The 25,607-nt window shown below is 26.4% G+C and overlaps 1 protein-coding gene across 1 annotated transcript in view; it reads right to left on the minus strand.

Moving 5' to 3' along the window:
• The window catches only part of LOC101235504 (UNC93-like protein MFSD11), a 69,908-nt gene that overhangs the window by 14,834 nt on the left and 29,467 nt on the right, over window positions 1-25,607 (minus strand). Inside the window, exons 7-8 of the mRNA XM_065803146.1 lie at window positions 14,147-14,214; window positions 14,008-14,051 (exon numbers count right to left, since the gene is read on the minus strand). Of these exons, the coding sequence (XP_065659218.1) occupies window positions 14,008-14,051; window positions 14,147-14,214 (112 nt within the window). The remainder of the gene's footprint in view (window positions 1-14,007; window positions 14,052-14,146; window positions 14,215-25,607) is intronic.

Raw genomic sequence — 25,607 nt, forward strand, 5'->3', positions numbered from 1 at the left:
CAATAACATAAAGTTTTAATGACGTTTGTTTAATTTATGAAAATAAGTTATGATCACGAATATGTTATTGGTAACTGATAAATAACAAAAAAAAAACTCTTTATTGTTTAAAAACATTATTAAGAAGAGTTCACAAAATAAATTAAAAAAAAAAAAAATTAAAATAAATAAAGAAAAAATTTATTAACAGTTAATAAAATAACCAAAAACCAACTGTAAAATTATAAGAAAATAAGCAAATATTATTTTACGTTTTATGAAAAAAATATTTTTTTCAAAATAAAATTTAGTTCACAATTGAAAAAAATAGGTACTTAGATTTTATTTGTAACTTGTTATAGAAACAAGTTACAAATAAAATCTAAGAGAAAAAAAATGTATGATTTTTAACGCGTTAATAAAATAACTTTAATTACAATGTGATATTTGAAAAGACACTAGTGACATAATATAACTTCTAACGATACAAAATATATTTGCTGAGTTGAGTTACTTAGAAATGCGTTACGCGTTTTCGTTACGCAGCGAAATCTCGTAACAACGTCTGCAATATAGTAACAAAGTTTATATTTTTTAGATATATAAATATTAATATGGAAATAAACTATAAACGATGCAGAAGAACAAGGTGTAAAAAAAGAAAATTTGATGATGTGGGAAAAAAAAAAAACAAACGTGGTAGAAAACCCAAGGAGACCATTGTATCTTTTGAACAGACCAATTTTAGAGCTTCCCAAATACCAGTTACCAACAAATGGTGACATTTTAAGAAAATATTGCCATATTATTTCTACAAAGCAACTAATATATAAGTCAACAAAATCAAATATTAGTTGCTCAATGCAGAAAGGAGGGTATCAACTAATATGTCAACTACCTGGTGCAAAATGTGAGACAAGTATTAAAGATTGTCTTGTCAAAGAAGTAGTAAATATCTGGTCCAGAGCGGGAATTCAAAAAGACTTCTTGATGAAAAGTTGGACAATTAGAGATAAGATTGAAAAGCTCAACAAAAAATGGAGAAAGCAAATAGATCTCAAAAAGTAAGAATTTCTTATTTTGTTTACAATAATTATATATTTTTAAATTTTAGCATCTTCTAAAGTTATAAATATGTTAATTATGTTTTTGTTGTTTGTTTTTACTTTTTTCTATATTAGATTGAACTTCTCTTCAAAAGAAACTCTTTCGATTCTCAAAACCAACTATAAAAAAACTTCAAATGAACTTTTTGACATAGGCTGCAAAAATATTTTAATGAAAATCAAAAGAGACCGCAATCGAACTCCTAATGCCATTAAAGAGGACATTGAATTCTTAATTGACCAAAAGTCTACTAGGAAAATGGCTTTAACTGAGGATATTGACATGATTTATCAAAAGAGAATTGAACGTAGAAATGAGTTTGATAAAAAACTTGAAATGTTCATAGAAGATAGAAATTTATTTGAAAATGATTTTGTTTCCAATTTTGACACAGAATCAGTATATTTTGAGTCAAATTCATCTAATAATTCTTTTTTTGATGTATCTAGTGAAGAAGATAAAAAGTCCTCTGTACCATTAACAACAACAACAAAAAAAGGATCTGATGAGCTGCACCTCTCAATATCAGGGGATGGATTAATAAAAGCTACAAGTGAAGTTGCTGCAAGATTTCATCTTGGTGTGAGGGGTCATACAGCAATTTTTTCTTCGATTCTGAAGTATGCAGGGCATGATTTGGAAAATATTGTTTTGTCAAAATCAGGAACCTACAGAAAAAGATTTCATGCCATCAAAAGCAAATAAGAAGAAATTAGAAATAGTCATAAAAATGTTTTGATCGGTAAGAAACTCATAGAGGAAGAAGACGAAAAATTAGGTAAAAGTCTCAAAAATTCTCTTCTTAGACATATGTGGTACTTGGCTGAAGATGTTGTTATTATATCACTAGCAGATCCAGGCGTGACTAATGAAGAGAAATCCTTAATGACACAGAAACTTATTAATTATCCATATCCTGAGGATATTTCTTAGTTTGAAATAAAGAAACCAGAGAATAGAGTGGGTATAATCATTAACAGGAACACTCATTTACCTGAGTTTCTTGGGAAAAACAGCTAGTATACTTTTTTCATACTTGATCTTAATATACAAGATATATTGTTTTGGATTTCTGATGGAAAATTTATCGACCTCCATCCCAGCTTTAAGCTTTTTAAAGACTTTGTTTCAAATATTCAGTGCACAAATGACTGCTCTGAAAGAAATATTTGTCTTGTGCAAGATTTTCTGGTAGACACTCATATTGAAAGTCAGAGAAAAAACATCATGGTGGTTGCTAAGAGAATATAAAAAAAGTGAATAGAAGGATGAAAAAAAGCGATTTGAACAGCATAACTCCTTAGTTTATTTTTCATTAGATGTAAATTTATTTAAAATAAAAAAGTAAATATTTTGAAGCAAAATAAACTGTTTTCTTCTTTGGTTTTTTTATATTTATTAAAATATAAAATATTTTGAAAAAAAAATGGATATCTTCACCTAACACTTTCTGAAGGTTTGGAGACCTAAAGTTTTTCTTTTTTCTTTTTTTTAAGGTATGTAAACAGGATATGTTTCAAACCTTTTGGTTTTGTGAAAAAGTGGTTTTTTTGGGACACCCTAATATATATATATATATATATATATATATATATATATATATATATATATATATATATATATATATATATATATATATATATATACACACACATGCATATATATATATATATATATATATATATATATATATATATATATATATATATATATATATATATATACACACACATGCATATATATATATATATATATATATATATATATATATATATATATATATAAACACACAAGAATATATATATATATATATATATTACTAAATAATATTGAACTAAAATTAATATTAGAATAACAATTGAAAACATAACAAACATTGTAATTTTACATTTACAATGTTTATACATTGTTTGAGTTATTTGAGTTTATTGTTAAATTGAACTAGTTTGCGGTTATTTATTGCGGTATTTAAAACACTTAACATCTTTAAAAAGATAATTTTACGACATCAAATATCGCATTAAGCTAATGCATTAAGCACTTTATATCAAAAACAAGGCCTGAAATATGATAAAAGAAGTTGAAAAAAAGTAAAAAAAAAAACAACCTTACAGAACATGAAAAATACGTCTAGGAGTGTATATATATACAGGAACATAAAAAATTTGACTATGAGTGTATATACATACATATATATATATATATATATATATATATATATATATATATATTTATATATATATATATATATTAAATATAAAGCATAAAACAACAGCTGCGTGCAAACTCGATTTTTTCTTTGTAATATTTTAACCTGTTTTTGCACAGATCGTCGACAGATGTAAAGTATAATACAAAAAAAACCATTACAAATATTACATAAAAACATCAACGAAGTCATTAAAAAGAACCCATAAATGATTACATAACAACATAAATATAAAAATTTTATATATTTATAAATTTATAAATATATAAGTATATAAAATATTATTTAAATCCGTTTTTTTGGATAATTTTTTTAAACAGAACTCTCCAACTGTTTATAGAAATATTAACTCCATTGTCACAGTTGAAAAGTATAGGAGCATGTTTTATTTCCTGGTATGTCGAGGCTTAGTTAATTTCAAGCGATTCTTTAACTTTTAATTTTAAGGTGAAATTTTCTTTAAACATATTTCTGCTTTTAAAAAGTAGAGTAAAAAACTGTTGCATTTTTTCTTTGGTTTTTTTTTTTTAAGGCTTAATTTGTCCTCTAACTAGAAAGTATCCAGGGTCTGGTCACTTCATAGTTAAAGGACAAATTTAAAAATGAAACTTTTTGCAAACCTGGCTCCGACCCCAGCAAAATTATAAGATTTAGCAGAGGTTGATAGCCGGGACTAGAAAAAAATTTATAATACTTTATATATTGTATTATAATGTTACTTCCAATTAAGTTGCATGAAGATTGTTATTGTAGATAAGAAACAATACAAGAGCAAAAATAGAACCTTGTGGTACCCTTTAAGTTACTTGAAATGAAGAAGAGTGTAGGCCTTCAAGAATAACTTTAAAACTGCAGTTAGAATTGATTTAACAATCTCAAAAACTTTATATAAAGAAACTAATAACAGAGTGAACAGACTCATTGAAGGATAGTTAGAGAAGTCATATTTTTTTAAAATTTCAACCAACTATATAAAACTTTTTAATAGTTTAGCAAAAATTGAATTGAGTTCTGGAGAATACTTCTATAAGACTATGATAGAAATTTTGTCTGAAGCACAAACTGTAGAAGTGTTTAATTGAGCTTTAATAACATTAGGATTGAAAGCCAGATTGATTTGGATGTATAACAGTGGCTTAATATTTTTAACTGGTATGACAGGAAAAATATGCCAATAGATTCAAGAGTCAAGTAAAATGAAAAGTTCTTTCTGAATAACTCTGCCCTATTCTAGGGAGAAGTAAAAAGATCAGACCCATGAATTAGAGATTAAATGCTAGACTTACTTTAGTTAATGACACTTTGAAGACTTTCTAAAAGTGCTTTGAAGACTTTCTAAAAATGAAGACTTTCTAAAAGTCTTTATAACCTAATATCTGAAATAAGATACAAGATTTAGTAAACTGAAAATAACAGAGCTAAACATCAGACAGGACCTTTTTACATTGGCTGCAATAATAAAAGGACATTTGTTCTTAAGACCAATGTTCTTGCAAAAAAAATGAAAAAAATGATTACAATTTAGTAAAGCAACTTCTAAAGATTGTGAAAAATGTGGAGTAGAATTTCAAATACATTCTAATAAATTCTAAATTAAAATATTAATTATTCTAAATTAAAACTAAATAAATTCTATTAAATTCTAAATTCTAAATAAATTCTAAATTCTAAATCTAGAATTTAGACTTTAGTAGTATTTATTTAGATACAATATCCTTATCTACTTATACAAACTTTAATATTTACATGGTGTAGTATTTGTCAAAAGAGATGATGATTAGATGGATGTGTGGCGTGACTCTGACAAGACAAGAAAAGAAAGCATAATCTTAGACAGATTAGAAAAAAAATGTTGTATGGAGCAATTGTTTGAGAAGATTAAAGTGATTGAGGTATCAGCATTTAGAGAGGTAGCAGCTTCAGGAAAAAATGCTAGTGGCAGAAGTAAGAAAACTTGAAGAGAGTGCCTTACATATTGTATGAATGAGCTTTAGTTAAAGAAGGAAAATGCTCTAGATTGTTTATGCTAGAGAAACAGCATAAAAGAGGAAGGCTAAAGCCTGATGATGATGATGATGATCATTTTAATGATGATGATGGTAATAATGATTATGATGATCATAATGATGTTTATATATGCATATATATATATATACATAATATAACATGAATTTAGAATAAATAAAAAGTATACTTTAGTATGTATAAATGTTTATGCAGCCCAAGTCACAAATCCAGCCACAGTCCCAGCCCCAGCTAAATTTTATCAAACCCGGCCCGGCCCCAGTCACATTTCAACCCTGACTGCTTACTACCTCTAACTTAATTTTCTTTTTTATTAGCTGCTAGATTAAGAAACTCTCTTGGCAATATCTCGCAATTTGAAAATATTTTAGTATTTTACTTTTACTTTACTTTTTACTTTACAGCTTTTTTACGAATGATTGTCTTTTTTAACCATAATATAAATGTTCTAATTGATTTTTTGAACACTGCATATAAAATAAACAAATAACTGCATAATACAAAACTGCAAATAAACACAAAGCAACAAAAACACATCCGCAACTGAAACATGAGAAAATGCAACTGAAATTGCTTCGTACTTGTTTATGTTTTTTAACTAACTGGTTAACAATGTGATGTCATACATTAAAAATAAATACGAAATTGAAGTATATATCTCATGAATAAAAAGGCATTACATCTTTTTTTTTTAATTATATTAACCTTCCCAAGACAACAAAGGCCGCTACAGTTAAGGAGGCTACTTTATTGTAGTTACAACCCTCTCTCAACTCTTTCACTCCAAAACACAAACCTTGACAAACGAGGTTGCTGCGCAAAGAAACAAGTTGAGCACAGTATGTGGTGGGGATTGAGCACAGAAGAGGTGGGGATCAAAATTGGAACTCCTTGACTATGAAGCAAGCACTCTACCACTACACCACTAACGCATCTTTCTACTCGATTTAAATGTATGCTTAAACATAAAAATATTGCATAGAAACTCATGCAAAACAAGTAATTATTAAATAACTAAAGTGCATCTAATAATTTGAAGAGAGACTATACTGGCATAAAAAGCAAATGATGTCAGAGACAAACCCAGAACTGTTGGTACTGATAGAGTGATATGGATGCTCAAAAAAAAAATTATTATTTGTTATTTTACTTTTGCTTTTTTTATTTCAAATTAAAAAAAAAATTTTCAGTTTCAAATACAGTAGCAAATAACTAATTTGCTTTTTATTTTAGTTATTTCTTTTTTTTTAAGGACAATAATAATAGTATGTATTTATACTAAAGATACTTTAACAATGAATGAGATTAGCATTAATGAAGGAGACAATGCACTTGAGCAAATATAGATAAATATTAAAGTTGGTCGAAACAACATAGTATGGTTGTATTTACAGACCTACAGACATTTACAGACAACATTGTTGTATTTACAGACCTCCAAACCCGCTTAATAAAAATGAGAAAATAAATAACGAAATTATCAAATCAATAAATGCAACCACATAACTAGTTCAACAAAAGCAGTTTTTAAGTTTAATAGTTGGAGATTCTAATTACAATTCAATATCTAATGACAGAGTATCAAACACAAACAAACAAGCAGAAAATTTTATTAGTTGTTTAGAAAAAAACTTTTTGTACTAGATAATAAAATAACCAACTTTTCAAAAATATAATGAAGAATTGACAAATATTTTAGATCTATTAATTGTTGATGATAAAATTGTATTAAAAATATCATCGAATTACCACCGTTACCACCAATTACCACTGTTAGGCAATGAAATCCAAGGTCATCATGTAATTAAATGGAACTTTTTAATAAAATAAACTTCTAAGTTATAACTTAAATGTAATTAAAATCAAAAATATTGGAATGTTTCTTAAAATAAAGCTGGAAATTATGACAAAGTAAAAAAATTATTTCAATAACTTAGATTTGGAATTTATATTTGCAAATATGAATATCAATAAAGCTTATGATTTTTTTATTAAACATTACAATATAGCATGCCGAGAAAATATACCATATAAAAATCCAAAAGAAATAAAAAGGAAAGATTAGATGACTTAAGAATTAAAAATTTATACTTAATCAAAAACAAGTTATGGGTAATATCTACTGTATCTGGGTACTATGTGTACAAATTATGGGTACTATCTACTCCTATCTGTGAAGTTCAAATGATAAAGATGTTAAATTGAAGTACAATGCTGCTAGGTGTTACAAAAAAAATCAAGTTGAAAAATACCACAACAAACCCGTAAGTATCAATAAAAAATTGTTTAAAGTATTTTAAACTTTTTATAACTATTAAAATTCAAATAACTAAAATATACTAAATGTTTAAAATACTTTAAAATTCAAATAACTAAAATATACTAAATGTTTAAAATACTTTAAAATTCAAATAACTAAAATATACTAAATGTTTAAAATACTTTAAAATTCAAATAACTAAAATATACTAAATGTTTAAAATACTTTAAAATTCAAATAACTAAAATATACTAAATGTTTAAAATACTTTAAAATTCAAATAACTAAAATATACTAAATGTTTAAAATACTTTAAAATTCAAATAACTAAAATATACTAAATGTTTAAAATACTTTAAAATTCAAATAACTAAAATATACTAAATGTTTAAAATACTTTAAAATTCAAATAACTAAAATATACTAAATGTTTAAAATACTTTAAAATTCAAATAACTAAAATATACTAAATGTTTAAAATACTTTAAACAATTTTCAATAATTATTTACAAATAGTGTAAAATTTGCAACTTGAAAGTTTATTAAAATATTAAATAAAATAATTTTTCTTAGCGTAACTAAAGTAGCGTATGCTTTTGTCCACTGATGTAAATCAAAATAAAACTATAGAAAACTAGCTTCACTCTATAATTTTAACATAACTATCTTTAAAATAACCAATGATGAACCAAATAACCAATGAATCTCCCAAAAAAAAAGTTACTTGAAAACCACAACCAAGCCACCAATTTGTTTACAATTTACCCTTAAAAAAGTTGCAAGTTCTTTTTCTACTTTTTGAAATTTAGCTTAATTTTTTCTATATTATTTTCTAATTTCAAATAAACTTAAAATAAAAAATATTTGATTTTCAAACTTGTCCAAGTTTTTACTTCATTCTAATTTTCACATGTTCACTATACTCTCTTAAGACCCCCAGGGTAAATTTTAGTTTGCTCTAATTTTTTTTGTTCAGTTATTATTATTGGGTTTGGTAAAATATTTTAAAATAATTTTTAAAATCTAAACTAACTTCTAAGCATATTTTCTTTAATAAAAACTGATATAACCTAGAATGTAACAAAATGGTAGGTAATAGGTATCAAAATATTTCCTCTAGACCCAAGTTCCTTGGTTAAATAATCTTTTTTTTTTTTTTTTAAATGCCAAAATTTAAAATTTTTTTAATTATAAAAAAGGTCATTTAAAAAAAAATAAAATAGTATTACAATTTTAAAACAATTTTTTTTAAAATCTACAATTTTCCACATAAAAAAAAGCTCTTTACAATTTTTACAAAATAATACTAACAAAGTTGCAATATAACTTGTGTTGTTACAACTTCTAAATAATTGTTGATTCAGTTGAAATAAATTTTTTTTTTTGAAGTTGTGATGATAGTAATAAAATAATTTTTATTTGCATTTAATTTTTTTAACATCATTTAAATACTTACAAGACAATATGAGAACAGGGCTACTATGACAATGGGAAAAATTATCTCCAAGCTCAAATGATTGGTCTTAAATACTTGCTAAATATCAAAAAACTTATGCAATCATATTTGCAATCTAATTTATAGCTGAAATTTAAATTTTAGAGCCTCACAACTTAATTTCGCCCTAGGGCCATGAGTCAACTTGGAACGGCCCTGTATGAAAGTACAGTCGACTCTCGATATCTCGAACACTAAGGGGACCGGAAAAAAAGTTCGAGATATCGAGAGTTCGAGATATCAAGAAAAGGGTTGAAAATAAATAAAATTGCCCGACTTTCATTAAAACAAGTTATTTTTCTGACAAAAATCATTAACAACAAAAGCTACAACTTTTGGAAAAAATCTGTTATCTGATATTGCTTTAAATTATCCATCTTTTCCATCTTCATTAAATCCTCAAGTTTTAGTGCTAGGGATTGTATTTCATTTCCGTATTTTGAGCTGTATAGCGAAGCATTTTGAATTGTTTCAAAAGCTATTTCTAATTAAATATCAGATGGGCGTGGCGGGGCTTCGACGTCAATAGCTTCGTCAACGCTATCTTCAACTTCATTATCGTCGTTTTCAAAATTAGGGTCTAAAATCTGAGCAATGATTTCAGCATCAGTAGCAAGTGAACCGGTGGTTACTACATCGCAATCTAAACCAATGTAAGATTCCGCTGAGAGATCTTCTTGGACGGCACGAGGATCTAACTCTCGCAAACGGTTAAGTTCTTCTGTCAAAAATTTAAAAGAATGATCATCATCAGCTTCTTCAATACTCTTGTTTGTTTTGCTGATACCAGCTTTTTTAAAGCAGTTGATGACAGTCTCCTTCGACACAGCATTCCACGAAGAAACAAGATCTTTCATTGCTTGAAGTATAGAAATTTTTGGCATGGGTTCGTTATTATCCACAGCCTTGATACACAAACGCACAATTTTGTGACGATAATGAGCTTTAAGACTTCGTATTACGCCTTGATCCATGGGCTGAAGGACAGATGTGGTGTTAGGGGGGAAAAATATTAGGTTGATGTTGCTTAGCCCTTCAATGTGTGGGTGGGCAGAACAGTTATCCACCAGGAGTGCTACTTTCCTGTCTTGAGCACAAAAAAATGAGTCAAGTTTCATTACCCATTCTGTAAAAAGGTCTCCGGTCATCCAACTTTTTAGCTGATTTTTATATGTGCAAGGAAGTTGTTTAATGTGCTTAAAACACCGTGGGTTTTTAGATTTTCCAATAACAAACATAGGTAATTTTTCTCCCGTTGCACTCCCTGCTGCTATGCCTGTTAGTCTGACTTTACTATTTTTTCCCCCAAAACATTTTTCTCGTGATAAATGGTATGTTTTGTTTGGTAGGCACTGGTAAAATAGTCCAAACTCATCGGCATTGAAAATGTTTTCAAGCTTGTAATTCAAAAGCAATGTTGGAAGTGTAGTTTCATTCCACGAAGCAGTCATATTATTCGTCACGGCGGCACTTTCGCCTGAGATTATTTTAAAGCTGATGCCGTTCCTAAAAATAGGAACAGAATAATTGAATTTTAATTACACGTTTAAAAAACTAAATAAATTAAATATAAACAGATACATGTTATTTGTTTATATTAAAATTGAACAAGATTTGACAAAATTTAACTGACCTTTTTTTCCAATTATGAAACCAACAATCAGATGCTTTAAAATCCAACTTTCCTAATGCTTCTGCGAATTTTAGTGCCTTTTCTTTTAGTATGGTACCATCAATTGGTACTTGTTGACTTCTTTTTGCAACGAACCACGTGTATATGGCCTTGTCTACATTTTTGAAATTACCACTACGAAGTTTCTTCCGTTTAGATTTTGTGCCATTTTTTTCCAGTGAGGTTAATAACTTGGTTTTATTTTTAATCAAGGTTGATAATGTGTTCTTTGGGACTCCATACTTTTTGGCAACCTCTTTGTTAGACATCCCAGTCTCTAGGTCTTTTAATGCCTTGCATTTTTCTATTATAGATTTGTTCGTGAGTTTTCGTTTAATGAGCGGCATGTTGCTGCGTTTGACAAAAAGAATAAATTATATATTAAAGGAAAACTTTTCAGAAATTCGATTCTTAAAAAAAATCGAATTTAAAAATCGAATTAAAAATTTTTTTTTTCGAAAATTGGAACTTTAAAAAATTAAATTTTATTAAAACATTTTTGAAAAAAAAAAATGTTGAAAAGTTTGAGATAACAAGAGAAAATTGCCCTGTGGACCGAAAATATTGTTCGAGATACCAAAAAGTTCGAGATAATAAGGTTCGAGATATCGAGAGGATTTTAGCCTAAACTAGTACGTTATGTCCATGGGACCGCTAAAAAAGTTCGAGATACTCAAAAGTTCGAGATATCAAGTATTCGAGATATCGAGAGTCGACTGTATATTCAAAAACCACAAGCATAGTAAAAACAAACAAACAAAAAAAAATTAGAGATACATAACCGAAAGTTTAATTATCTATAAATATTGCAAAAGTTTTGGATCGAAAAAATTAAATTTAATAAATATATATAGGGTTTTAAAATTATTATTCAACTAAATCAACTTTTAGTCAATTTGAAGTCAATACCGACTATTCAATTTTTAAAAGTAGACTAATTTTGACTTTCGACTAGTCAACTTTTAGTTGATTTAGTCGAAGTCAATAATAACACTAGATACAGCATTAAATAAATGTAACAAAAAGTTTAACAATTGAAATGAAAATTGTAATTCCTAATAATAATACTTTTATAAAATTGCAATTATTTGATTCTTATTGAAAATTAAAAAATAATTACAACTGTTGCATATAAAAAAACTGAGAAATTGCATATAAAAAAATTGAGGAAATAAAAAAAAAGAGAAAAAAAGGCTACTTTAAATTGCTTACACTAAACTTAATTACACTTTCTTTAAGCTGTTTTGCATAATCATTGTGCTCCAAATGACACTTGCATTTTTTCCATACTTGATAGTGGTAGTGATAAGCACTTTCTCCATCCTGCTCGACAAGATAATTAACTAAAGGTTGTAGAAATATCATAGTTGGTTGCACAGAGAACTGCACTTAAAAGATTAACTTTCTAGATCATGTAACTTATTAAAAAGTCTCTGTAAATTGATACTGTCCAAACAAGTTACACGGTAACCTCTAAACATAATATAGTTTGACTAAAGACATGTGTCAAAATCAGGTCACAAAGTAATTAATATTTTTACAAGCGTAGAAGTAACACCAATGAAAATCTGTAACTCTGAAGAAGGGATGAGATGTTCCACTAAAATTTCAAAAGGTTCTTCAAAATATACAATTCAAGGAGAAATACAGTTTTCAAATTCCTTCATGCAATTATTCTTGCATACATCTGTAACAAACTTATTGTAATGGATATCAATTGAACATAAAGTCCTTTTTTCTCCACTCTTAAGAGTACTTCCTCCTTCAAACAAGCGTACTTGCTTGCTTGTGGCTGCTTAAACCAAATAAAGAGTTACCACATTTTAGATCAAGTGTTATTGAATATTTTAAATCATTCAGAGGTAGTGGTTTTAATAGTTTGCTAAGATTTCCATTATATTCTGAAATATTTACAACTAAAGCTAAAACCAATGATCTTTTTACACCAGAATTTTTAACCAGAATCAAGACTTTCTAAAGTTGTATTTTTGCATAATGGATCAAAAACATTTACTATACATTTAAGTAAAGCCTATCCACCATCAATTGAAATCCTAACAGCAGTGCATATATATATATATATATATATATATATATATATATATATATATATATATATATATATATATATATATATATATATATATATATATATATATATTTAAGCAACTTTAAAATGTATTCTACAAAATAGAGTGCTCAGAAAAGAACAGAGCAACTATAAATTAGTAGAACTTTCTACTAATATATATATATATATATATAAATATATATATATATATATATATATATATATATATATATATATATATATATATATATATATATATATATATATATATATATATATATATATATATATATATATATATATATAGATATAGATATAGATATATATTTAAAAAACTAGAAACAAAAAACAATATTTTAAATCATATAATCTTCTGAGTTTTTGTCTCTTAATTTTAGATATTTTCTCACTCCAATCATTTAATTTTGATGTTCCACCCATGTTCAATGCATATAAATTTGTTTTGCTAGAAGTACAAATTTATTTTGGACAACATTCTTTGTCTACATGATATTCACTCCAATATAAGTTTTGAATATTTTAAATTCTATTTCAAAGGCAATAAAGCAACAAGCAAAAATTAAACATTTTACTTTAGCCATTTTTAAAAAAATATGTTTAATATGAACGCTTTACGAAATATTACTGTAAAATCCGACCTTTTTATACATGTTGAATTAATGATGTAATCATAAAATTATGCAAGTTTTCACAGATATTTTAATTAAATCTCAATTTTTGATGTTTAGAAGTAAGTTTAGATTTATAAATATTTTTTTAAACACTTTACTAAACCCAATTATAATAAGTAAACAAAAAAATTTATTATCATTTTTATTTATTTTCGTTTTAAAAAACTATTTATTTAATTTTAAATATTTTAATTTTAAATATTAATTATTTATTATCGTTTAAAAAAAAATTTATTATCACCAAAATTTATTATCGTGGTCGCAGGAGAGCATAGCGTTTTATATATATTTATATATATTATATATATAACCAGAACTTCAAAATATCTATACTTTTAACAAACATACTAATAAATTTTTGTTTCAGCCTTTCTTTAATGGAAGCTTTTATTATTTTTTAATTCTTTAAAAATTAAAAAAAAGAAAGATAAATACCTAAAACACAACTCTTATCTTAATATAAAAAATATATATATAATAAAAGAAATTTAACTTACAAAAAGCTTGCAAAGGAGTTGATTGAATGTTGCTTGGTTGAGAGCTGTATATTAAATACAGAAATCAATGGAATCAATAATAATAATAAAAAATCTAAACAATAATGCATCAATTATAAGTTATTAACAAAAAATGAACCTTTCATGTTTTGAAAAAACTTGATTAGTAGATCCAATATCGGAGCAGCTTTCTGACTCTGTTTCAATCTAAAGAATTTAATTACATAAATAAGAAAGTTAAAAAAATTAATTGTAATAAAAAATAGTACAGGCAAAAATAGTAAAACAGCTCTGAACTAATATAAACTCTAAGACATGTTTCTTAAGTATGTGGTACTCAAACTAAGTAATAGTGTTACTACTTGAAATTCACAAGTGTTATTAGTTCATGTGACTCAAATTCACAGTGTTATTAGTTAGTGTCAACAAAACTCAACTAAATTAGAAACTAAAGTTAGTTCATATGAAACCATTGAAAAAAAAAAGTATATCTATTTCTGCCACCTTTTTGTCTCAGAATTATTTTATTTTTACATCATTTGCAGCCCATATTCAATAATAGCTATAAAAATATAAGCTAAGAATATAAATTAGTTGATGAGATACCATTGGTTAAAATAATGCTTATTTAGCATTTAATTGATAATTTGAAGAAATAAAAGAAATATTGACATATAATATCATTATGTTTTGGGGGCTATTCTTAAAACTTTCAAAAATCAAGTTTAATTTACTAATTAAGAAAAACAAGTCTAGAAGTTTTATTTTTTTAAATGTACATATTGTGGAATGTCTATTTTGTTTCAATTTTTTTTGTTTTTTAGTATTAAATAATTAAACTTTTCATTATTATTAAAAATATTCAATATAAAATTTCTTTCTTTTCTCAACATTTGTATAAATAAAATAAATATATGTAAATTTTTATTTATTTATTTTTTATTATTCATATAAATTTCATTATTTCTTAAAATTGTGGCTTTGCAAATAATATTAAGTTTTTACTTTTAAAAAGTTATTAAAAAACAAAAAATATTACTTGTTGCAAAAAAAAAAAAAAAAAATTATTTAAAAAATTAAAAATTTAATTAACTAATTAATTTTTTAAATTATAAGGAAATTTCTGTTTTCACTTTTTTGATATCACACAATTTAATTAAATTAAATTTAATTAAAATTCTTTTTTAATTAAAAGAAAATTTTTTAATTTTTGCTTTTTTGATATTGCACAATCTGTTAATTCTATAAAGCCAATGTAACTATTACAAAATGTTATTTTTCTAAACTATCATCTTTCGCAAAATAAAACTTATAAATATAAACAAAGACATTGCAAGAGTTTTATTGCTTCAAGCGTAAATACTTGTAACAATTAATTAAATAAAAAACTTTTTCTATAGATATAACTCTGTTTAGAAACCTTTGTTGTTAAATATATTTATACTTGATAACGTTATCAAGTATATTTATTCTTGATAACGAGGGTATCTAAACTCCCTCGAAGTATTATTTTGAAAAATTAATATGTTATATCCATAGAAGTTTTTTATTTAACTATAAAAAAATAATCTCTTTATAAGACGTCATTTAACGTTTGTAATAAATGTTTTTTTTTATTTTTTGATAAAATCAATCAACAAAACAAACAAAAACAAAAAAATATCAAAAGTAGCACTAATATTAAATAAAATTTAATGTGTATTAAATGTTATGAGAAATTGTCTAAACATTCTTACGCTTGCAAGATGATAAATAAAAGTTTTTTTATTATACTTCTTTTATGATTTCTTTTATATATTTTATGATTTCGCGTCATACATCTTATTTTTTTGTTGTTGTTGAATATTTTTGATGGAAAAGTTAAGTTAACAAAAATATTTTTTGTTTGTTTTTTCTTAACTTATTACATTTGTAAATTGCAGGAATATCAAATGTAATTATCATTCAAACTTTATCATATAATTATCATTCAAACTTCATAAGTGTTTTTTATAAAACTTATGAAATTTATAATAAGCCTTCTCAGGAGATGCGTGCAACTGCATGCCTTATATGACCATGCATACAATAATTTCTTTTGACAACTTGGCCACAATTTTTTGTATATTGATAACTTGCAAGCTTTAAAAAATGCGCTGAAAAAACCAAACTAATTTAAAGAGAAAATTAAAAATAAGCAAACCATAAATTGAAAAGGGAAATAAACTTAACCAATGATAAAATACTTTGCTCAACAGCGTTAACTATAAACATAAGATATGTAAATTTAATAATTATGACGGTATTTGTTAAAAACAAGTTCTTCTAATAAAATCAAGAAAACCAAAATTTTTTTGGATTTAGTAAGAAATAGTGCAAATAAATTTGATTTCACGGTAAATGAAAATAAATTTTGATGGAAATATAAGTAAAATAAAGTAGAAAAGCCGCATTCTTTGTATAATTGCAATTTTGTCAAAAAAAAGTCAGTTGAATAAAAATGTAGTGTAAATGTTTTTTTTTTGTTTAATTTTCATTTAAAATTTTGTTTAATTTAATAAAATAATCAACCAAATTCGTTTAATAATTTTTTTATTAGAACAAATGAAATAAATATTAAACTCAAAATACTAAAAATGTTAATTTGCAACCTTCGTTTTTTAACAGTCAAATAAGACAAGCTCTCCATAAAACATAAATGTATTTCACTGGAACCAATTAATACCATTTATAAAAAAAAAAGATTTTAACTAAATGCCCTTTTATTATTAACTTCTTTCTTCTCAATGGAAACCAAATTAAGAAATTTTTATTAAAATTTTGAGAATTGTAGATGTTCTGGGTAATCCGACTGATTGGTTCGTCCTAATTAGTTCTTTGAGCTTTCGCTGTACATACCGGGGTCACGATTTGCATGATTAGAGTTGTATTGACTTTTACCAATTGTCTCAGAACAATGCTAGTTGCATTGATACATTTGTAAAACTTTGTGTGTCTCTTTTACTGAGGCTTTGGATATTCATTCGGGTGTACTCTTAAATGCCGTTCTGCTGATCTGTTGGCTGTGTGGGATGTTAGCAGTAAGCGCCTTTCACCACAGGTCAACGAATTGTAGATGTTACGGGTAATCCGACTGAACGATTCGTTTTAAGTTGTTTATCACCTATTTATAAGCTATCACCTATTATTCCTGGATCACGAACTGCATTAGTAGTACTAGATTGACCTATACTCATTTCCTCATGATTGTATCAGATGCATAGACACATCTGTAATACCTTGAGTGTCTTTTTTACTGTTTTCGTGGATATTTGTTTCTTTGTACACTCAGACACTTTTCTGCTGATCTGATTGTTGTATGGAGTGTTTGCAAAAAGAACTTCTCGCCAATTGGTCAACGAACTGTAGATGTTCTGGGTAATCCGACTGATCGGTTCATCCTAATTAGTTCTTTGAACTTTCATCGTATATACCGGGATCACGATCTGCATGATTAGAGTTGTACTGACTTTTTCAAATCGGCTCAGAACAATTTTAGTTGCATTGAGACGTTTGTAAAACTTTGTGTGTCTCTTTTAATGTAGCCTTGGGTTAGGATTTAGGGGTTAGATGGGGACAGACAAATTATTTTAAATATGATTATTTGTTACCTCTGCTGATCAACTCAATTTCTATTTTACTAACTTAAAGATAAACTTATATAATAATAATTTCATTCTTTGATACTTCCTCTACTTTTTTGTACTATTTTTCATTATGGTAGCTTGTTTCTACGTCATCCTTTTCGCTGCTTTGGTAATCTTGTCCTGTTATGGTGGAGTTAGCGATGGGTTTGACTGGTTAATCTTAGTGATGTACCAGGTGATCCAATAGCATTTGCTGATGCGGGGGGTTGCTTTCATCGCTGTCGCCTTACTTAATTGCGGGATGGGGACTGATGAAATAATCTTAATTATGATAATTTCTCACCTCAGCTGATCCACTTAACTTCTATTTTATTTTAATGACGGATTACATCTAGGCTTAAGGATGAATTAATATAAAATATGATAATTTATCACCTCCGTGATTACAATTTAATTTAATTAATTCTGACCTTATGATATACTCATTGAATTATATTAACTTAACTAGCATTTAACTATTTTATCTTTTCACATTATCTTTCCTACATCATTTTCATCAACCAACCACTTTACACTTTTATCTACCAATTGGCTGGTACTTTATTTACCAATCGCATATACATCTGTTGAAATTTAACTCAAAGAGCATATTCTCTTTTGTTTCTGCTTTTCACCGTTTAACCGCAACATGCGCCATAGAGCATCGTGGTACACTTTAGTAAACTTTTACGTGCCATTTAATTATCTGCCCATTCATGTTGAACAAACAGTCCACTTCAGTATCACAAATTTCAAAACTCATTTCTTTTTTTTAATCAAGATATGGTATGCTGCATGTTAATTTTTTATTTTATTAAAATATTATCTTTAGGGTATATAATGTATGTTCTATAAGTTACGTTTGGGTAGAATTAGTTAATATAAGTACAAAATAAGTATTCAGCTCTTACTTGGTCATTTGCTGTTATTTTTTAGATTTAGACCCTTAAGACTGCCTCCTGCGCAATAAGTTCTACTAACTTTCTTAAAAGTATATCAGTACGTATCTTTTTAAATGAGAGAGAGTTAGGGTGTTTGGCTTTACAGTAGTATGCCCTATCAAATGTTGCAACATAAGAAGGCTTTGACGACCTAGAAATGGGTTTTACTTGCTTGTTTTGAGGATGATATCCCGATGGGGGTTTCTAGGAATGAGCATTAAAACATTCGAAACGCCATATACCAGAGTATTGAATCCTTATAAAGGTCAATACTATATCCATTTTCTGATGAGAATCTGGTATTATACTACATAATTTTCAATTTTATTTAACGCTGATATATTTTTATACTCTTTCTTTAAGTAAATATGCACACACTCCCCTATTATAATTAATGTGTGTTTTTGATATTTTTTGTGGTACATCTGCTTTATTGTAGTGCTTTATGTTTAATAAATTAAGCTATTTGTTATATTGTGTTAATTGGTTTATCACATTGTGATTACCATAACGATGGAAATTATTAACAGTTGTTTTAATTTTTGTAAATAAAATAAAAAATTTGTGTATACTTATCTTATGGATACTTAGGGTTTTAATTGGGTGTTTACTATTTTTTGTCTGAGGCTGACGAGTTGGTGTTGCTTGGTGGTACACAGATTTATTCTATTTATCGCTGGTTGTGAATATAAACTAAATGTTAACAAACATTTTTGCGATAAAGCTGCATATTTTTATAATACAAATTTACTAAAACGATCAACTAAACGGTTAAGTTATAATTATATCTGCATTAGTATAAAACAAATAACTCCATGTTAACGGCATTTATTCTTATTTAATATAAACAAAGCGTTAAACAAATATTTTCAGTGCTAGGGTATTAATTATAATTAAATGTTAACTAAGCATAAAACATAAAAGCCCATTAAATTGGTATACATTTTAAAAATACAAACAACACCGTTAAAGTAATCATAATATGAATTACTCGATGAAAACGATATAAATTATATTTATATATAAACTAAGTATAATACTATTCACTTACACTTAGAGAGTATACAGTTTTAAAAAAAGAATAATTTCACTATAACAATATCAATAGTTAATTTGTATAAACAAAGTATAATGCATATTACTCCAAGAAAGCGGTATAAGTTATAACTGTGCATAAACTAGATTTAAAACAGTATAAAGTCTGAGTTAAATAAAAACTAAATATTAAACAAATAACCTCACTTTAACGGAATAAATTGTGATTAAAAATTAACTTAGTATAAAACAATATTCTTAGATTAAAGGTATATAAAATTATAACATATAAACTATGTAAAAAACAAATAAATCCAATACAGATACATTTTTGAATACTAACCATGCTATAATGCCGTTTTAAAATATAATTAAATATTACTAAGCATAAAAAAAATATTTCCAATTAAAGGGTATAAATTAAATATAAATATAAGTTAAAACAAATTTAAATTTTATATAAAAATAAAAGGTATAATTAAATATAAACTAAAGTATAAAACAAAAAATTCTACTAAAACGAATTACATTTTTAGAAAACAAATTACTCCACTAAAACCGCATAGATCATAATCATTTATATTATTAGATAAAACGAATTAGCTCCATTTATACAGAATAAATTATAATTAATTTTAAATTAAATATAAACAAATACTTCCCCTGAAGGGTATACATTATGATTTAATATAAACTAAGAGAGTTTAACTACCATAATATAAACAAGTATAATATAAAGTAATTATAATTTCTTAATAAACTAATGACAAACTACAATAAAATTATAACTTCTTTTTCGCTCACACTTTTACTTTTTGTGTTCCAAAAAGTAACTGGGTTCTTTTGGGGTTTAGATGCGAAGTTATACAAGAAAAACGGTAGTAGTTCCTTAGCAGTAATAGCATCATAGTTATTATTATAATTATATTTGCCATTGTTTATTTTTACAACTACTTTCATAGTTAAAATTATAACTTTACCAAATATCCTTTTATTATTAGTTATTGTCATTATTATTAATTTATGTTAAAGTTATCATATTATAATTATCATTTATAATTTACTTTTCTATTCATATTATTTTTATTATTATTATTGCTATTATTATTATTATTATCATTATATAGTAGTGTTTTATTATTTATTTATTTTTTGTTATTATTTTTTCCTTTCCCTTCCCTTTTATTTTTCTTTGTTTATTTTTATTTCTTTGGAATTCTTATGTTTTATTTAATTTTTTTTAGGTATCACTCCATTGACTAATTTTTTACTATATGAGTGATACTAAAATTTCCATACTTTATGGTGAAATAATTGGACAAAAAAAAATGTATTTATGTATGCAGACCTAGGATGAGCGTATTTATATATGCAGACCTAGGATTGAACTCACTCATGAGCGGCGCTCAAATATTTCTGAGTTAAGCGTGAGCGCGAGCGACATCAAATTTAGATAAACGTGAGCACGAGCAAACATGTTTTTGCTAGCGCTCAAAAATTATGCTCATTCTGTGCGATCTAGCGGCCAAATATTGAACTCCATGTTGAAATGCGCCATCTAGCAGTTAAATATTTAACTTCATATTTAAAACACCACATGTTTTTAATCAGCCAGAGAATCTTCTTAATATTAATACTGCAGTTAATGTTACCGTTGTTTCACTTTCATCTTTTAAAGTAGTTACCTTAAAAACTTTTCTGAATTTCAAAAAGCGCATTCTGAAAAAAATGCAGTCATTTATGAAAAATCATACAGGCAAGAAAGCGAAAATATATAAACATTTTGGAATTCAATTATTAATTATTAGTTTATAAATATATAATGAAATTATAATAGAAATATTAAGATCTAGAAGTAAGTATAGAAAATGTATATTATATATTCTAAATATATATTTATATTTTTTATTTAAAGTGTAGAAAGGATCATACATTTTAAATTGTTTCCATTTTGTTGTTTTAGCTTAATTTATGGTTTTTTTAGAAGTTTTGTTTTTATTGAGCTTATATTTTATTGTAAGTAACAGTAGAATTATATATATTATATAGAAGATTATTATAATTATATATATGCTTATTTAAAAAAATTTAAGTATTGTACGATATTAATATATATATATATATATATATATATATATATATATATATATATATATATATATATATATATATATATACAAATAGATAATAGTAGGAAAGAAGAATTTTACGGGTTCTTTTATTTAGTATTGCTTTATTCTTAAACAATAGTAAATATTTTTGCTTTTGCCCTTTGGATCACAAAATAATTGAAAAATTGAGATATGGCTGAAGAAGGTACAGGTGGTGCATCGTGCATTGATGAAACCCAAGTCAACAGGTATTTTACTAAATTAGTTTATTTAAAAAGTGCAATCGGTCTTGTTACCTTGTTAATCTGAAAGTGACACTGGCAGGAGATTTTGACATTTTGCAGCATTTTATCAATGTGATTTAGGCACTAACTTGTCCAGTTTTAATAATTGTGAACTTATCCATATATGTGTTGAGCTTGACAGTATGACAATTTCAGACCTTCAAGTTATCATGGCTCATGCCTGCTTGGCTGCATGTCAGAGCAAGCACAAGCTAATAAGCTCCATCAAATTACTAAATTAGCTATCCAGAACCAAAAATGTCAATGCTAATTTACATATTTTTATCTTTCAAGTCAATCCAGTTCTCAAAGCGAAGAATCTGAAGATGAAGAGGAACAGATGGACAATGACAAGCATGATGGGCAGCAGACAAAAGAAAAAGTTAAGTCAACATACATCCCACTCGAGTTCTTCAAACTCATAGGGCCAAATAAAACTGGGAAATCTGGACTCTTGTTTGAATGGTGCATGAAAAACTGCCCACGTCATCTCACTTCCGAACCATATGGCCAATCTTCATGACAAAAAATTCTCTTTCAAATTTTTGTAGACACATCAAGGTAATAATTGTGCACTTGATATAAACCTGATTAGTTGTATATGCTCAATTTTGAATTTTCTATTTAGAATTATAATGTTGGGATCTTGGAGATGAAATGCTGAGTTGCAATAAAAGCAGTGGAGGCAGGAAGACAATCCAACAAGAAGCAGTCTACTCTGGATGCCCACTTTGTGGTCAAGAACACTGAATACTTTTACTATTACTAGTAATACACAAAATACATCACAAAATACGCGTAGTTTATTTTTAGTGAAAATTTAATTTTCATTTTAAAAAATTACACTGTAAAATTAGTTAGCGTAGCACTAAAAAATGCTATGATGTTTTGTGAATGAAGTGGCGCAGGTTTGAATAGTATTTTTGGAAATTTATTTTTGAATTTTTGTTTTAAAGTTTTTTTTGTAGTTTTGTGCATATTAACTATTACTGTTGTTTATTAAAGTTATTATTATTGTTTTATTTTTTTTTTTTGTTATTATTATTGTTATATTTTATTATTTGTTATAAATTATTATTTTTAAAATTTAATTGGATAGGTGCATGAATGTACAAACATCGACAGATCTGCGCTGTCCATACATGCAAGGTTGTGTGGTACACAAGGCCGCGGAGGCATCAGAGGCGCTATAACTCGTAAAAAAGATGGATAACATGATTCCTCATTATATAAAATATTTTTTTTTTAGTTGTACCTTTTTGTAAATAATATATATATATATATATATATATATATATATATATATATATATATATATATATATATATATATATATATATATATATATATATATATATATTGGTTTGTGCAACCACTATTTTAACTAGGAGAAAATTTTTTATACCTTTATTCATGTTGGGAGTTAATTAGTAAATAAATATGTATGAAAATAAATTAATAATTTAGATTTTAAGTAATTTCCACACACAAAAAAAACAAAAACTGAACATGCTTTATCGCTAAAAAATTCATTTTAAAAAGTCATTATCATTTAATGACAAAAAAGAGTTTATTTTTGCACAGCAAAAAAGAACTTTTAATCGAACCTTTCACTTGAAAGTATATCTTATAAAATATGTTAACATTTATTAATTTAATTAGTCATATGCTTTGTTTTATCACTTTTAATTGGTTGCAACTTCTTAAAAATAAATTTCACACGTGAGCAAGCTTTTAAAACATTTTAAAATTTTTTAATAAGTTACGTTGGAAGCTTGTTATATTAAAATTTAAATGCTATGCTTTCTAAGAAGACAGTTGATTCATGGAATACTCTTGAGCATCGTATCAACTTGATACGACTTGTATCAAGTTGATACGATGATACGAAAATGTTTTCTTACTCTGGTGCAAAATATGTAGAGAATTTTATGAAGAACAGAAAAATAATTGGTAAGTTTGATACTTTAATATTTATTTCATCTTATAATATGTTTTTATAGGTAGATTACTTTATTTATAAATTTTTTAATAAAGGTGCCGCAACATTTGTCAAAGGAATAAAAACAGTTAAAAGAAATAATTTTAAGGATCACATGAACTAAAGTCTTACTCATCAAACACCTGTTCACCGATTAGAGGGAAAAAGAAATGCAAATAAAACTCATAACATCAGAATGAGTTCAACAGTCGTTGAAAAACAAACCACTATTGCTACGCATATACAAATTTTATCAACTTGTCAGTCAAACGAATTATTAAAGAAATTTCAATTAGCACATTTTTTAGTTACAAAAAGAAAAGGGTTTAGTTTTTACTTTGCATTGGCACGCTTTGAAAAATATAAGACTCTTGTCTCTGGTTTGTCTCCTTGTCTCCCTTGTCTTTGTCTCCCTTGTCTTTGACTTGTCTCTGGTTTAAGATTTAAATCCCAGTAATTTATAACTTCTTTCATTAGAGATTTAATTTGAAGTATTTTCTCAGAAGATTCAACTTCACGTAAACCAACAAGAAAACAACCTCCACTCATTTGTCTATATTTTGAAAATCGACGTTCTAGAGGGTCACTTTGGAAACGACTTGTTAAAATGTAAAACTTTGAAAAAGAAGTTCATAAAGTTGATTTGGGAGATAGCTACTTAAGTGATTCTGCATGTGCTGAAATTGTAAAATACTTAAGTAAAAGTATTTTGCTGAATAATATAACCAAACCACTTAACGAAAATCATATATTTTATTATGGAGTAATGAGTGATGGTAGCAGCAGTGCTAAGTCAAAGGATGAAAAAGAGTTTTTTGTACTGAAAACGGCTGCTACTGGTGTTCCAAAATTTTCAGCTATGAGTCTGCAAGTAGTAGCTGATGCCAATGCAGAAGGGCTTAAAATAGCTTTAGAAAACTCAATCCGCAAGTTACATTTAAATACACAGCGTGCCGACAAAGAGATAGGACTATGTACTGATGGGGCTCCAGTTAATATTAAGATGTACCGTCTTATAAAAGAAGAAACAGGAGATCATTACCAATTAATTTTGTGCCCTTGCTGTAAAATTGAACTTATCTTGCATGATGCATTTACAGGATTGTAAATTAATTGCATGTTGAAAAAGATTGTGCAAATATTTACTACTTTTTTAAATGAGCAAATTTAAAATGGCGTTTGTTTAAGCGACAATCACAATTCATGAACATTATTTTAGTAAGATATAATAGACCAGCGGGAATAAAATGGATTGAGCATCAACTTAATGGCTCAACTCTACAATTAGAAATCTTCCGATATTTTTAGGCTTTGCAAACCAGCAAATTTTAAATCCATATAACAAACAGATGAAATCCATATAACAAACAGATGAAAAGTATAATTAATTCCACAGCTTTTGACTATATTATCTTCGTGTGCTAAAACCATTAAAAAACACTCTAAACTGCTAACTCGCAAAAACGAAAAGCATTTAAAAATCAGACATATTTCAACACTTTGCAAATTTTTGGAAGATATTGTAATTAAGCCTGACATAAATTTTGAAGTATGAAAAACGACAGCAAATGACTGCTCCACTAAAAATCAAGCAAAGTATTCCT

Source organism: Hydra vulgaris, chromosome 08 (assembly GCF_038396675.1).
Source record: "Hydra vulgaris chromosome 08, alternate assembly HydraT2T_AEP".
In the NCBI taxonomy this organism is placed as follows: Eukaryota; Metazoa; Cnidaria; class Hydrozoa; order Anthoathecata; family Hydridae; genus Hydra; species Hydra vulgaris.